General features: G+C 41.6%; 1 protein-coding gene across 1 annotated transcript in view; it reads left to right on the forward strand.

The window, feature by feature from the left end:
- htr4 (5-hydroxytryptamine receptor 4) overlaps positions 1-16,611 on the forward strand; it is a 121,962-nt gene extending 105,351 nt beyond the window's left edge. The window contains exon 7 of the mRNA XM_065018509.1: positions 12,286-16,611. Coding sequence (XP_064874581.1) covers positions 12,286-12,376 — 91 coding nt within the window. The 3' untranslated portion in view covers positions 12,377-16,611. The remainder of the gene's footprint in view (positions 1-12,285) is intronic.
- The last annotated feature ends 904 nt before the right edge of the window (positions 16,612-17,515 follow it).

The following is a 17,515-nucleotide window of genomic DNA, read 5'->3' on the forward strand; positions in this document are numbered from 1 at the left end:
ATTCTGTATGATGGAGCTCCATGTCTATATCCAGACTAGCATACAGTATGGGAATTCTGTATGATGGAGTTCCGTGTCTATATCCAGACTAGAATACAGTATGGGAATTCTGTATGATGGAGCTCCGTGTCTATATGCAGACTAGCATAACGTATGGGAATTCTGTATGATGGAGCTTCATGTCTACATCCAGACTAGCTTATGGGATTTCTGTATGATGGAGCTCCGTGTCTATATCCAGACTAACATACAGTATAGGAATTCTGTATGATGGAGCTCCGTGTCTATATCCAGACTAGCATACCGTATGGGAATTATGTATGATGGAGCTCCGTGTCTATATCCAGACTAGCATACAGTATGGGAATTCTGTCTGAAGGAGCTGCATGTCTATATCCAGACTAGCATACAGTATGGGAATTCTGTCTGATGGAGCTGCATGTCTATATCCAGACTAGCATACAGTATGGGAATTCTGTATGATGGAACTGCATGTCTATATCCAGACTAGCATACAGTATAGGAATTCTGTATGATGGAGCTGCATGTCTATATCCAGGCCAGCATACAGTATAGTAATTCTGTATGATGGAGCTCCGTGTCTATATCCAGACTAACATACAGTATAGGAATTCTGTATGATGGAGCTCCGTGTCTATATCCAGACTAGCATACAGTATGGGATTTCTGTCTGATGGAGCTGCATGTCTATATCCAGACTAGCATACAGTATGGGAATTCTGTCTGATGGAGCTGCATGTCTATATCCAGACTAGCATACAGTATGGGAATTCTGTCTGATGGAGCTGCATGTCTATATCCAGACTAGCATACAGTATGGGAATTCTGTATGATGGAGCTGCATGTCTATATCCAGACTAGCATACAGTATAGGAATTCTGTATGATGGAGATGCATGTCTATATCCAGGCCAGCATACAGTATAGTAATTATGTATGATGGAGCTCCGTGTCTATATCCAGACTAACATACAGTATAGGAATTCTGTATGATGGAGCTCCGTGTCTATATCCAGACTAGCATACAGTATGGGCATTCTGTATGATGGAGCTCCGTGTCTATATCCAGACTAGCATACAGTATGGGAATTCTGTATGATGGAGCTCCGTGTCTATATCCAGACTAGCATACAGTATGGGCATTCTGTGTGATGGAGCTCCATGTCTCTATCCAGACTAGCTTATGGGCATTCTGTATGATGGAGCTCCGTGTCTATATCCAGACTAGCATACCGTATGGGAATTCTGTATGATGGAGCTTCATGTCTACATCCAGACTAGCTTATGGGAATTCTGTATGATGGAGCTCCGTGTCTATATCCAGACTAACATACAGTATAGGAATTCTGTATGATGGAGCTCCGTGTCTATATCCAGACTAGCATACCATATGGGAATTCTGTATGATGGAGCTCCGTGTCTATATCCAGACTAGCTTATGGGCATTCTGTATGATGGAGCTCCGTGTCTATATCCAGACTAGCATACAGTATGGGCATTCTGTATGATGGAGCTCCGTGTCTATATCCAGACTAGAATACAGTATGGGATTTCTGTATGATGGAGCTCCGTGTCTATTTCCAGACTAGCATACAGTATGGGAATTCTGTATGATTGAGTTCCGTGTCTATATCCAGACTAGAATACAGTATGGGAATTCTGTATGATGGAGCTCCGTGTCTATATCCAGACTAGCATACAGTTTGGGAATTCTGTATGATGGAGCTCCGTGTCTATATCCAGACTAGCATACAGTTTGGGAATTCTGTATGATGGAGCTCCGTGCCTATATCCAGACTAGCATACAGTTTGGGAATTCTGTATGATGGAGCTCCATGTCTATATCCAGACTAGCATACAGTATGGGAATTCTGTATGATGGAGTTCCGTGTCTATATCCAGACTAGAATACAGTATGGGAATTCTGTATGATGGAGCTCCGTGTCTATATGCAGACTAGCATACCGTATGGGAATTCTGTATGATGGAGCTTCATGTCTACATCCAGACTAGCTTATGGGATTTCTGTATGATGGAGCTCCGTGTCTATATCCAGACTAACATACAGTATAGGAATTCTGTATGATGGAGCTCCGTGTCTATATCCAGACTAGCATACCGTATGGGAATTATGTATGATGGAGCTCCGTGTCTATATCCAGACTAGCATACAGTATGGGCATTCTGTATGATGGAGCTCCGTGTCTATATCCAGACTAGCATACAGTTTGGGAATTCTCTATGATGGAGCTCCATGTCTATATCCAGACTAGCATACAGTTTGGGAATTCTGTATGATGGAGCTCCGTGTCTATATCCAGACTAGCTTATGGGCATTCTGTATGATGGAGCTCCGTGTCTATATCCAGACTAGCATACCATATGGGAATTCTGTATGATGGAGCTCCGTGTCTATATCCAGACTAGCTTATGGGCATTCTGTATGATGGAGCTCCGTGTCTATATCCAGACTAGCATACAGTATGGGCATTCTGTATGATGGAGCTCCGTGTCTATATCCAGACTAGCATACCATATGGGAATTCTGTATGATGGAGCTCCGTGTCTATATCCAGACTAGCTTATGGGCATTCTGTATGATGGAGCTCCGTGTCTATATCCAGACTAGCATACAGTATGGGCATTCTGTATGATGGAGCTCCGTGTCTATATCCAGACTAGAATACAGTATGGGATTTCTGTATGATGGAGCTCCGTGTCTATTTCCAGACTAGCATACAGTATGGGAATTCTGTATGATTGAGTTCCGTGTCTATATCCAGACTAGAATACAGTATGGGAATTCTGTATGATGGAGCTCCGTGTCTATATCCAGACTAGCATACAGTTTGGGAATTCTGTATGATGGAGCTCCGTGTCTATATCCAGACTAGCATACAGTTTGGGAATTCTGTATGATGGAGCTCCGTGCCTATATCCAGACTAGCATACAGTTTGGGAATTCTGTATGATGGAGCTCCATTTCTATATCCAGACTAGCATACAGTTTGGGAATTCTGTATGATGGAGCTCCATGTCTATATCCAGACTAGCATACAGTTTGGGAATTCTGTATGATGGAGCTCCATGTCTATATCCAGACTAGCATACAGTATGGGAATTCTGTATGATGGAGTTCCGTGTCTATATCCAGACTAGATTACAGTATGGGAATTCTGTATGATGGAGCTCCGTGTCTATATGCAGACTAGCATACCGTATGGGAATTCTGGATGATGGAGCTTCATGTCTACATCCAGACTAGCTTATGGGATTTCTGTATGATGGAGCTCCGTGTCTATATCCAGACTAACATACAGTATAGGAATTCTGTATGATGGAGCTCCGTGTCTATATCCAGACTAGCATACCGTATGGGAATTATGTATGATGGAGCTCCGTGTCTATATCCAGACTAGCATACAGTATGGGCATTCTGTATGATGGAGCTCCGTGTCTATATCCAGACTAGCATACAGTATGGGCATTCTGTATGATGGAGCTTCATGTCTACATCCAGACTAGCTTATGGGAATTCTGTATGATGGAGCTCCGTGTCTATATCCAGACTAACATACAGTATAGGAATTCTGTATGATGGAGCTCCGTGTCTATATCCAGACTAGCATACCATATGGGAATTCTGTATGATGGAGCTCCGTGTCTATATCCAGACTAGCTTATGGGCATTCTGTATGATGGAGCTCCGTGTCTATATCCAGACTAGCATACAGTATGGGCATTCTGTATGATGGAGCTCCGTGTCTATATCCAGACTAGAATACAGTATGGGATTTCTGTATGATGGAGCTCCGTGTCTATATCCAGACTAGCATACAGTTTGGGAATTCTGTATGATGGAGCTCCGTGTCTATATCCAGACTAGCATACAGTTTGGGAATTCTGTATGATGGAGCTCCATGTCTATATCCAGACTAGCATACAGTATGGGAATTCTGTATGATGGAGTTCCGTGTCTATATCCAGACTAGAATACAGTATGGGAATTCTGTATGATGGAGCTCCGTGTCTATATCCAGACTAGCATACCGTATGGGAATTCTGTATGATGGAGCTTCATGTCTACATCCAGACTAGCTTATGGGATTTCTGTATGATGGAGCTCCGTGTCTATATCCAGACTAACATACAGTATAGGAATTCTGTATGATGGAGCTCCGTGTCTATATCCAGACTAGCATACCGTATGGGAATTATGTATGATGGAGCTCCGTGTCTATATCCAGACTAGCATACAGTATGGGCATTCTGTATGATGGAGCTCCGTGTCTATATCCAGACTAGCATACAGTTTGGGAATTCTCTATGATGGAGCTCCATGTCTATATCCAGACTAGCATACAGTTTGGGAATTCTGTATGATGGAGCTCCGTGTCTATCCAGACTAGCTTATGGGCATTCTGTATGATGGAGCTCCGTGTCTATATCCAGACTAGCATACCATATGGGAATTCTGTATGATGGAGCTCTGTGTCTATATCCAGACTAGCTTATGGGCATTCTGTATGATGGAGCTCCGTGTCTATATCCAGACTAGCATACAGTATGGGCATTCTGTATGATGGAGCTCCCGTGTCTATATCCAGACTAGAATACAGTATGGGATTTCTGTATGATGGAGCTCCGTGTCTATTTCCAGACTAGCATACAGTATGGGAATTCTGTATGATTGAGTTCCGTGTCTATATCCAGACTAGAATACAGTATGGGAATTCTGTATGATGGAGCTCCGTGTCTATATCCAGACTAGCATACAGTTTGGGAATTCTGTATGATGGAGCTCCGTGTCTATATCCAGACTAGCATACAGTTTGGGAATTCTGTATGATGGAGCTCCGTGCCTATATCCAGACTAGCATACAGTTTGGGAATTCTGTATGATGGAGCTCCGTGTCTATATCCAGACTAGCATACAGTTTGGGAATTCTGTATGATGGAGCTCCATTTCTATATCCAGACTAGCATACAGTTTGGGAATTCTGTATGATGGAGCTCCATGTCTATATCCAGACTAGCATACAGTTTGGGAATTCTGTATGATGGAGCTCCATGTCTATATCCAGACTAGCATACAGTATGGGAATTCTGTATGATGGAGTTCCGTGTCTATATCCAGACTAGAATACAGTATGGGAATTCTGTATGATGGAGCTCCGTGTCTATATGCAGACTAGCATACCGTATGGGAATTCTGGATGATGGAGCTTCATGTCTACATCCAGACTAGCTTATGGGATTTCTGTATGATGGAGCTCCGTGTCTATATCCAGACTAACATACAGTATAGGAATTCTGTATGATGGAGCTCCGTGTCTATATCCAGACTAGCATACCGTATGGGAATTATGTATGATGGAGCTCCGTGTCTATATCCAGACTAGCTTATGGGCATTCTGTATGATGGAGCTCCGTGTCTATATCCAGACTAGCATACAGTATGGGCATTCTGTATGATGGAGCTCCGTGTCTATATCCAGACTAGAATACAGTATGGGATTTCTGTATGATGGAGCTCCGTGTCTATATCCAGACTAGCATACAGTTTGGGAATTCTGTATGATGGAGCTCCGTGTCTATATCCAGACTAGCATACAGTTTGGGAATTCTGTATGATGGAGCTCCATGTCTATATCCAGACTAGCATACAGTATGGGAATTCTGTATGATGGAGTTCCGTGTCTATATCCAGACTAGAATACAGTATGGGAATTCTGTATGATGGAGCTCCGTGTCTATATGCAGACTAGCATACCGTATGGGAATTCTGTATGATGGAGCTTCATGTCTACATCCAGACTAGCTTATGGGATTTCTGTATGATGGAGCTCCGTGTCTATATCCAGACTAACATACAGTATAGGAATTCTGTATGATGGAGCTCCGTGTCTATATCCAGACTAGCATACCGTATGGGAATTATGTATGATGGAGCTCCGTGTCTATATCCAGACTAGCATACAGTATGGGCATTCTGTATGATGGAGCTCCGTGTCTATATCCAGACTAGCATACAGTTTGGGAATTCTGTATGATGGAGCTCCGTGTCTATATCCAGACTAGCTTATGGGCATTCTGTATGATGGAGCTCCGTGTCTATATCCAGACTAGCATACCATATGGGAATTCTGTATGATGGAGCTCTGTGTCTATATCCAGACTAGCTTATGGGCATTCTGTATGATGGAGCTCAGTGTCTATATCCAGACTAGCATACAGTATGGGCATTCTGTATGATGGAGCTCCGTGTCTATATCCAGACTAGAATACAGTATGGGATTTCTGTATGATGGAGCTCCGTGTCTATTTCCAGACTAGCATACAGTATGGGAATTCTGTATGATTGAGTTCCGTGTCTATATCCAGACTAGAATACAGTATGGGAATTCTGTATGATGGAGCTCCGTGTCTATATCCAGACTAGCATACAGTTTGGGAATTCTGTATGATGGAGCTCCGTGTCTATATCCAGACTAGCATACAGTTTGGGAATTCTGTATGATGGAGCTCCGTGCCTATATCCAGACTAGCATACAGTTTGGGAATTCTGTATGATGGAGCTCCGTGTCTATATCCAGACTAGCATACAGTTTGGGAATTCTGTATGATGGAGCTCCATTTCTATATCCAGACTAGCATACAGTTTGGGAATTCTGTATGATGGAGCTCCATGTCTATATCCAGACTAGCATACAGTTTGGGAATTCTGTATGATGGAGCTCCATGTCTATATCCAGACTAGCATACAGTATGGGAATTCTGTATGATGGAGTTCCGTGTCTATATCCAGACTAGAATACAGTATGGGAATTCTGTATGATGGAGCTCCGTGTCTATATGCAGACTAGCATACCGTATGGGAATTCTGGATGATGGAGCTTCATGTCTACATCCAGACTAGCTTATGGGATTTCTGTATGATGGAGCTCCGTGTCTATATCCAGACTAACATACAGTATAGGAATTCTGTATGATGGAGCTCCGTGTCTATATCCAGACTAGCATACCGTATGGGAATTATGTATGATGGAGCTCCGTGTCTATATCCAGACTAGCATACAGTATGGGCATTCTGTATGATGGAGCTCCGTGTCTATATCCAGACTAGCATACAGTTTGGGAATTCTCTATGATGGAGCTCCATGTCTATATCCAGACTAGCATACAGTTTGGGAATTCTGTATGATGGAGCTCCGTGTCTATATCCAGACTAGCATACAGTATGGGCATTCTGTATGATGGAGCTCCGTGTCTATATCCAGACTAGAATACAGTATGGGATTTCTGTATGATGGAGTTCCGTGTCTATATCCAGACTAGAATACAGAATGGAAATTCTGTATGATGGAGCTCCGTGTCTATATCCAGACTAGCATACAGTTTGGGAATTCTGTATGATGGAGCTCCGTGCCTATATTCAGACTAGCATACAGTTTGGGAATTCTGTATGATGGAGCTCCGTGTCTATATCCAGACTAGCATACAGTTTGGGAATTCTGTATGATGGAGCTCCGTGCCTATATTCAGACTAGCATACAGTTTGGGAATTCTGTATGATGGAGCTCCGTGTCTATATCCAGACTAGCATATCGGCAATCTGTGTGATGGTACGTCTCATTTAAGTCTTTCTTCAAAAAGAGATTCCTATGTTAATTACTACAGTCAGCTAAATCATACCCAATTTTGAGTTTCCATCCCAATATTATATATTATACTTTATATACATCACAGAACACTGAAATATAACAAAACTGATTGACATTTCAGAACAACAAAAATGGTGTATTAATTATGAAATTATTCAAAATATTAAGAGCATTTCACCCATGAAGCCACTAGGTAATTTGACTGCAGGAAAGGGCTACTGCGACGGCATACATAAATACTAGAAACAACAGTGGGTAGTGGCTGAGGCGGAGTATCATTAATTCAGCCTGCATCCCTAGAGAGACAATAGCTCACTTAATCAGGCTGGTATCATTCAAGTCAAATCTGGGGCCCCCTGCCCCGTGACCCCCTGCCGCCCTGCCTGTCCCTCTTCTGGAGAATGACAAGTGGAATATGAGCCCCAGTGAAATGAAGGGATGCTGTTCCTGCTGTGCCCTGATGCCCTCCCTGTGCCCTGGTGTGAACTAGAACATGTTGGAGTAGATTAGTATATAATAGAGTTCCTCTCCCCCTGCAAAGGAAGCTTGGAATTGCAGGATTGCAGATCACCAAGAGGTGCAAGTTATCTGGGTTTGACTTTTCTAACTAATCCCATACAGCTCAGTGAGAAGGCTCCTGGTCCTTAGCAGGAGGACAATCTATAGCAGTGTTTTCATTCTTCACTCTGATGTTCCCAAGGTAACCAGAAAAACTACATCGAGAACATGTATTGATCTAATCCTTTTTCTTTTTCTTGTTGTTTAGTTTCCCAGTCATTTCATTTCACAGTTTATATTTTCAAACTGATGTCCAACTGTTTAGTCAATCTCCAAACAAAGGTGTTCATCCAAAATGATCCAGACTTATTCTACTGGGTCAAAGTTGAGAAGTTAAATCCCTCTTACAGTAAATTATGGAGTTCACTTTGAACTGCCATCCTCTACCAGAGTAGCTGCAATTGTATAGAATAATTCCTAATAGAGTTGCCAGCCTTCTACTCTCAGTGTATGTGATTGGCAGTATTCTACAGTTCACAGTATGGAGTAGGTTGTGGTCTCTGTAGTGTGTGGGTCCCTGGGCAAGAAGCGTCTATCCCACAGTGCAGCATATGGCACAGATCAAACACTTGACTGCTGTGATCAAATCTAAGTGGCTGCTATGCTGTAGTCAGTGGTAAAGAGCCATTATTACCAATAAGATGAGAGCTGCGTTGGATGTCTTTAACACATCTTTGATCATCCAGCGCTAGTTTGAATACAGAGCAGGTAAAATAAGGCAGGTATTTGTTCTTATTTGTAAACTTGGCCAAGTAACGCTATTGGATTCAGGAAGCCTGAGTATGTTTTAGATTGATTGTATTAAAATGTCAGTCTTTTCAAAGGTATTTACAATACACACACTACTAGTGAAAGTACAGTAGGCTAAATATCTGATCTGAGCTCATTGATGTCATAGATTGTTTTGTTTGTGTAATTGTGGAGATTGAGGCTACCATTCCAACACGATAGATCATGTGAGCATGCATACATGAGGACAAATTGAAGACCATGAATAGATGAGATGTACTGTAGTCAGCCTTGGCTTGAAAGACCAACATCCAGCCATATGACTTGGTTGGTGAAAAGAGCGGTTAAGTGTTAGGTGTTAAGTCAGGATGAGAGTCAGGGAGAGAGCAGTAGAGAGTGGGCAGCAGAGACATCCCAGTCAAGCGGAAGGAAGGTCAGACAGACAGACAGACAGACAGACAGACAGACAGACAGACAGACAGACAGACAGACAGACAGACAGACAGACAGACAGACAGACAGACAGACAGACAGACAGACAGACAGACAGACAGACAGACAGACACACGGCAGGGGCTCTGGCCTATGGCAGCGTATGTGTTTCTGTAGCCCCATCCTTAGTATATAGAGCTTAGGGCCTGGCCCGTATCCACAAAGCATCTCAGAGTAGGAGGGCTGATCTAGGATCTGTCCATACAATCATAAAAGATAAAACTGATCCTAGATCAGCACTCATACTCTGAGACACTTTGTGGACACAGGCCTAGGACCCGAGGGGCTGATATAGGGACACAGATAAAAAGAGGATCTGCCCCTCGAACACAGTCATGTGTTTCCAGAGCATGTGATCCATTAGGAGCAGCGTCATCATCTTCCGTTCAGTCTGTGGTCCTTTCTGTGGGTAGGTGGTAGCACTTGTTGGGTTAAACACTGCAATGTGGCAGCAATTTTGGTTTCTGCTAAATTCCGGAACATTACAGAGTCTGAGTTTTTTTGAAGGTACATTTCACGGCCAATTTCTAAGCAGGAATCACCTTTGGTTTGGTTGTTTATGAAAACATCTCCTAATGAGACAGTGAGTCTACATTACAGTGAAATACTCATTATATGGTTTCCAAATGGTCTTTCTTTATCATCTGTTTGATGAATTTCTGTTTTGCACGTTTAAAATGTAATTTAGTGAGTATGATTTTTAATGTAATGGTATCACCCATAATTCTGCCAATCCAGGATTTTGCTATATTCATTTATTAGAGTCAATTACCTTACCTTATTGAATATTGCCTTACCAGTATATGAATATCATTCTGAAACCCTTGGTTGGAAATAAACTCCAAGATGCCATTGGTTTAAATGTGGTGTCTGTCTTGACTGATGCAATTGGCCTCATTAAAATTATACCCATGTTTAACACGGAACTCAAACCGGCGCACACGCCATCGTGCGCCATTGTGCATAAATGTATTTTGTCACCCCACACCAAACGTGATTACGACACACAGGTTAAAATATCAAATCAAACTCTGAACCAATTACATTAATTTGGGGACAGGTTGAAAAGCATTAAACGTGTATGGCAATTTAGCTAGTTAGCTTGCACATGCTAGCTAATTTGTCCTATTTAGCTAGCTTGCTGTTGCTAGCTAATTTGTCCTGGGATATAAACATTGAGTTGTTCTTTTACCTGAAATGCACAAGGTCCTCTACTCCGACAATTAATCCACACATAAAACAGTCAACCGAATTATTTCTAGTCATCTCTCCTCCTTCCAGGCTTTTTCATCTTTGAACTTATATGGTGATTGGCATCTAAACTTTCATAGTATTACCACGACGGCAAAACAGTTCGTCTTTCAATCACCCACGTGGGTATAACCAATGAGGAGATGGCACATGGGTACCTGCTTCTATAAACCAATGAGGAGATGGGAGAGGCAGGACTTGCAGAGCGATCTGCATCAGAAATAGAAATGACTTCTATTTTAGCCCTTGGCAACGCAGACGTTTGTTGGTGCGCGCGGGCACTGTGGGTGCAATAATTGAATAACGTGGATTTCAAAATGTATTTTGCAACGCTCACACACTGGTCTGGTCAGCATGTTAGACATTAAAACCACAGGCTTTAATTGGTCTTTGGGTTAATAGGATTCAAATTCTCCCTCTACAACCACCCCCATTACAACCCTAGTCATATGATTTCTCAAATATGAAGTGAAAGAGAGGTTATTTCTGGACAAGCCTTTCAATCATGCAGACATAGTCCTATAGCATGGTCATTTGACTGCTTTTCCAAAGCCTTGGACAATGTCAAGAAATGTCTCAATTTTCCTCAATAGAATGTTATATGAGTCAAGTGAATGTATGACCACATTACAGTAAATGGGAGTTCATGCTCATTTCTTATTTTATGTCCTTTGCGGGGAGATGATCCGTGCAAAACATCCCTGAAATTGAACTCCATATGAAACAGTTGATCATCATCTTCCTCATCTGAGAGTCACCGTGTCCGGAGAAATGAGGATTAAGAAAACATCTGTGGCCCTAAACTTGTCAAAGTCAATTGATGGCATGACTAAAATGTGCAGCTCGATGGTTTTAAATCATCATTCTTTATCGTCTCGATTCTTCAACATGACACTATTTCAGTCATCCATTAAAGTCTAAATGTCTGCCTATATGCCAATCTGGTGTATCTTCAAGTTCTCATGATGCCAGATGGTGAAAGGGAGAGTTGTCATCTCAAGTAGGAGTCTCGCTGTCTTGACTCAGCCTTACATCCCACTTGTTCATGTCACATCGTATAATTGGAGGGGTATAGTTGTATACTGAACAGTGTATCTGTATATGGTCGTTATAAAGCACTCTGACTACAGTATAGCTTCCTCACTAATCCTGGTTGACCATGGCCCTTAGGGAACCAGTTAAGGTTTCACTGTAGTTCCACTCCTGTATTGCTGCCAACAACAACGTCAGAGAAGAGAAAGTATGGTTCATCTCCTCAGAGCCAAACCCAATGTACTGTCATCCCAGAGCTTCATGTTAACCAGACTGCTTGAACCTGGCAGTAGAGACGTGCTGCTCTCTTTATGTGGGATTTAAGTTACTCAACAATACCTCTCTCCGTTCCAGGGTTGGCTATAATTTCAGCAAAACAGTGGATCCTAAATGAAATATATTGTTATGCACTTTCTGTAATCTGTGTGCTGTGTGTGTCTCAGGAATGTTCATACATCTCAGAATATTGAAGCACATTGAATGATAACCCCATGTCACTTTGAAACTGATGTTACATTCTGTGTTTCGTATAATTTCAGGTATGCTGCCCTGCATAATGGAAACCACATTGAACAGGAAAAGCAGTCGTTGCAAAGAGAGGACACAGAGTCACAGGAGTCCTGCTTCTGACAACCACAGACAGATAGACAGTCAGACAGACACCTCCCCATGCAGGCTGAGACAGGGACTGGGTCAGAACCATCCCTAGAGGGGGTCATTCTAAAACAGCCTCTCCGACTGAGAGACAGCCAACACGACAACGTCTCCAGACTTCATTCTTAGTAGCGGGATTTGATTATGGACTATTGAACACTACAAGGTGAACAATGTTGCCAAAGCTATTTGATATGAACTTGGTTTTAAGATATGTCCTTCCATATTTCCTTTGCTTAGAAAATGAAGGAAAACACTCCAAATCTCTCTGATCCACTATAGCTCCGTTAGAAGAGAGAATGTTTCAGTAAGGCTTAGTGTCACTTAGAATGAAGCATTAACTTGAAATGTTCTAATTTAAAAAATGTAAAGGTCTCTTATCTCTCCCTGTCATTGGTGCCCTGTACTCAATCACTAGCAGCCTACTTTCTCTTGATGTTCTGCACAATCTTCAAAAGCCGAAAGGGATAGAAAGTAATTGAACACACCTACGGTAAAGTATGAAGTAATTCAGCTCTTGACCGACTCTTGATGAGTATTATTAGCTGCTAAAATATATAAAGGATCCATCCCTTCCCTGTCATGACTCATCCCTCAGATGTATACAAGGATGGACCATGCCATAAGATGGACATGTTTCCATGAAAGCTTTTAAAAAGTTCTGGTTGCTGGAGTAATCTTGGTCACAGTATTTTGCCTCCTACTGCTGCTGTGTGGTAGTATACTGCCGTACTCTGTACAGTACGTGTGTGCATACTTCAGATCATGTCCTCTGCTTTTTGAAGTGCCGCTCTCAACATCACGTGTGTTTAGTCCAGTCCACAGTAACATCCAATGTCTTATACATGACTAACAGTAGCCTGTAAACATGTGCCAGAATGTACTCACATTTTCATTCATTTTATATTCATAAACAATCAAAGGTATCCTTGAACTGTATACGCAGCACTTCAGTCAATGTTTACTTGCACCTGAAATGTAAACATTGGCTTTTTCACTTGGTTATTTTCCTGTGCAATTTCAGAACAAACCAATCCACTTGCTGAGTCCTTCAGTAGGCGACCAATGAGGTCTAGCTCACATAAGGTATTCGCCACCAAAGCCAGCATTTAATTTTCTATGAGTCACCAAATAGAGGACCAGTGGTTCAGTTAATTATATTTTCTGTCCAAAGCACTGGGAATATTTACTTTCAGTAAGCAATGTAAAGAGATCAACCAACAGACATACGAACTGTATTTTCCCCCACACATCCATCCTGTTAAACACACATTCAAAACTAAATGACCCTGTTGGTTGAACTTCCTGATGAAATGTCCAACCTTTGTAGATATCTGCTTTTGATGGGCTAACAGTACGGTCCTCATGTTTCTGTAATGCATAGAATGTAGATGACCATTCAGATGTCTCAGAGTGGGGTGTTGACGGCAGGGTCAAGTGTGTTACACAGTGTCCAGAAGCATTAAGGCATCAATCATTACATTCGTCCCGTCTTCCTCCTTACAAAACTGAAACTTCAGTCACACACTCTTTCATCCTGTCCTTGGATTCAATCGTTCCCCTGGAGATTCATGAGAAGTAATAATAACGATTCATTTTATTTTAGGAATATTTATACTTTTCAGGGGAATGTTTTGACAGTTCTGCTATTCCAGAGGGTCTTGGTCGATACAAATGTTCTTGTTTTTCCCTGCAGTAACTGACAGCTAAATGTATTTAGAATATATAGGCAGAGCATTTACAGTGCCATACCCTCCCGCTACAGACATCAAAACAATGTTTTTTTGTTCGTTTTTTAAAATTCTCCTTTTAAAAAACGATTTCACTCACTGTGACCTCTTCCTTAATTGAAGCACTAGCACTTTTGTAAAATATAGATGATAATGTAAAAAGATTATTCCATAGTCTTCTCATCAGTTGACTGTCCCGAGACCAACATGATGTGAACCATGAATAGGTATTTTGATCACTTAAGTTATTAACTTTCCTTTTCATTCATCCTGAGGATTTAATTTAATTAAATTTTTTATTTTTGGTGATATATTCAGAAAATTCTGTTATGTCATTTAAAAAGAAAGATGAATATAAGAGTAACTACAATGTGTATAATCCATTCTAATTATGTAAACATCTTCTCAAATGAGGCTCTGGCCCCCCAATGGTGGAACAAACTCCCTCACGACGCCAGGACAGCGGAGTCAATCACCACCTTCCGGAGACACCTGAAACCCCACCTCTTTAAGGAATACCTAGGATAGGATAAAGTAATCCTTCTCCCCCCCCCCCTTAAAAGACCTAGATGCACTATTGTAAAGTGGCTGTTCCACTGGATGTCATAAGGTGAAAGCACCAATTTGTAAGTCGCTCTGGATAAGAGCGTCTGCTAAATGACTTAAATGTAAAATGTAATGTAAATGATTCCGTTTGTGCGTAAGACCGTGCACTTTGTACAAACAATGCAACATAATGTTTGTCCGTGAACTATCTTAACATTTCATTTGTATATTTTATTTTGTGTTTGTGTTTTTTAGGAAGTGAATTCAGCCAATGAAGCAGATTATGCATCGTTCTGTCAGGCTTCTGTTTCTGAGATTTTAAAGTTGAAATAGTGATGTATTTTTCTGCAAAGAGTGTAAAATGAGTCTGTGTCTGTTCAGTGGGCAATTATAATGACTTTATATTCTCCATTCCAGTAGCTCTGCTGGCCTATCCTTCCAGCATAGTATAATGGTAAAGGCTGAACATGTATGCTACCATATACTACGACTGATGCAGTCTCATACAGCTGTTGATTGAGCTTTGTTATGTTCAAGATGTTTATAAACCTTGTACATCACAACATTCTATTGGCAGTTTTCAGTGGACGTGGCCACCATAATCATTTCAGCCAAACTAAGAAGTGTGTCCCATCATGTTTTGTTTGTGATAATAGGTACAGGATTCTGCATACGCACTCCCCCGGGCCTGGCGGTTACCATGACACCTGGAATATAAAGCTATGTGATCGACATGGTACATTATGTGTTGGTGGTTGAAAGTCCAGAATTACAATACCGCCTGTAGAGATTTAAAAAGGACAACCTCCTGTGTTAATAACACACCTTTCATGTTTACTATAGTACTTTACATGCAAGAGGTAGATTTGAAAGGAGAACCATCCACTAGCGCGTATTTGACAGCTGATAATGGGAAGTGTGGTAATTCATTGTATCTTCTGCTTTGTCCAGTAGGAGCTCCTTTTAATCCTTTGTGGATAACATACACGTACGTAAAAGGTCAAAGTGATGATATATTCAATGATTCACCTGTTCATTAGTGATCAGAACCACAGGCATCTTCTAGTCCCTGTGGTGTATTCTAACACCCCCAGACACTGCATACTCAGGACATCTGAAGCCCCATTTATACCTGCAGCTAACATGCATCCTTCGTCCTGATCTTGTCCGTTTACACTTATAAGATCTGATCAAAGTCTTTGAACCGTCCATACCTGTCTGGAAATGTGGGTACAATCAGAATGTGGAGATGATCCGGACACAGGACGCATGTTAACGCCTATAAATGGGTCTTGAGAGAGCTATAAATGGGTCTTGAGAGAGGCTGAGCTTTGAGGTCAGTTGTCAAGAGGCGAAAGGCAAGGGACTGCACCTCACATAGAGCTACAATGTAATAGGCAGATCAAGTCAATCGTACATAACTCATCTGGGGAGATATTAGACAATGAGGAAGAAAAAAATGAAATGTGCAGTTTCAACAAACCATTTTTGTTTAGCCAATTTAAAACATACACAAATGTTGGTACTTTTAAATCTCAACAAAGCATTGCCTTTTAAAAGTTGATCTAGATGCAACAACGTCATAGAAAGAGTTGTGTCTCAAAGCCATAATTTCCCTTACGGTTTGGACATTTTGGTTCAATCCTTTTTCCGTTTTCGTCATTTCGTCACCGTCACCACGACTCTTAGGGTGTCGCCTCTGAAAGCTGCCCTGAAGGCAGAGCAAGCTCACAGCATGAAGGTGCTCTACAGTAAATCTCCCAACAAGGTGGTTGAAGAATAAACTTTTGTAATAACACTCAGTATTTCTTTTGATGGAAGAAAGATGGGTCACTATTTTCATGTACTCTGGCTTCTTCTCTGTCAGGGAGCTGTAACGTGGATGACTTTTTCTGTTGCTATGTGACAGCTTTAATAAATGATAATGAATGATAATTGAAGACGGAGAGACGTTACTAATCCCTGGCGTCAGGTTTCCTTTTGGCGTCACCTGGCTCTGATAGAGAGCATGCTAGTCATTTACATTACAGATAATAATGTCCTTCAAGCACTCCATAAACAATTCCTGTTAGCTCCAAATGCTAAGCATTCAATGTCTCTCCCTCTCTTTCCACAGAATCAGTGAGGCAGGGTTTGTTATATAATAGTGAATAGAGCATAGGTTGGGACCTTTTGCCCTTTTCCCATAAGCAATGGCCCTCAGTTCCAGTCCAGTTAGAATACAGCCTGTTGATTCAGAAAGCCGGAGCTCATTTCTCCTTCAGCCAATACAAGATGAATGGTATGCGTCACTTCCAACCTCTCAGTACATGGGGAATGCATCTGACTGAGAGTCCTTAGAATAAGGATACCTCATGTACCAGGTAAAAACAAACTTATGTGTGTGTTCCTCTTATCATGTTCTACATTGGAGTCCCATGGGTCAGTAACTATGCTAGTCATGTTAGCATAGCGTCACATTAATGTCTCCTTAGCTGTACAGTAATGTTAACACTAACCAAATCACACACATAGGTCAGCAAACATGTAGGTTATTGTACAAGATGGGTTGCTGCCGTCATTCTGGTCCCAAAGCTGGTGACCATATGGCTCAGCTTGGTTACCAGCAGACCTTTGACAGACAAGTACCACACATCCTGGTTCCCAGACAGACTTATGACAGACAGACGTGAGCCTCATCACACGATGGCATGTTTAAATCAGATGGAAACCATTACAGAATCACAATATCTTGCAGATGTCAAAGCAACAACGTTTTCCATAACTGGTTTAACAGATGGACTTGCCACCTTGGGGTTTTGTCTCCCCATTCTGGACTACAGTAGTCTATGTGCCTGAC

Source organism: Oncorhynchus nerka, linkage group LG5 (genome assembly GCF_034236695.1).
Source record: "Oncorhynchus nerka isolate Pitt River linkage group LG5, Oner_Uvic_2.0, whole genome shotgun sequence".
NCBI lineage: Eukaryota > Metazoa > Chordata > Actinopteri > Salmoniformes > Salmonidae > Oncorhynchus > Oncorhynchus nerka.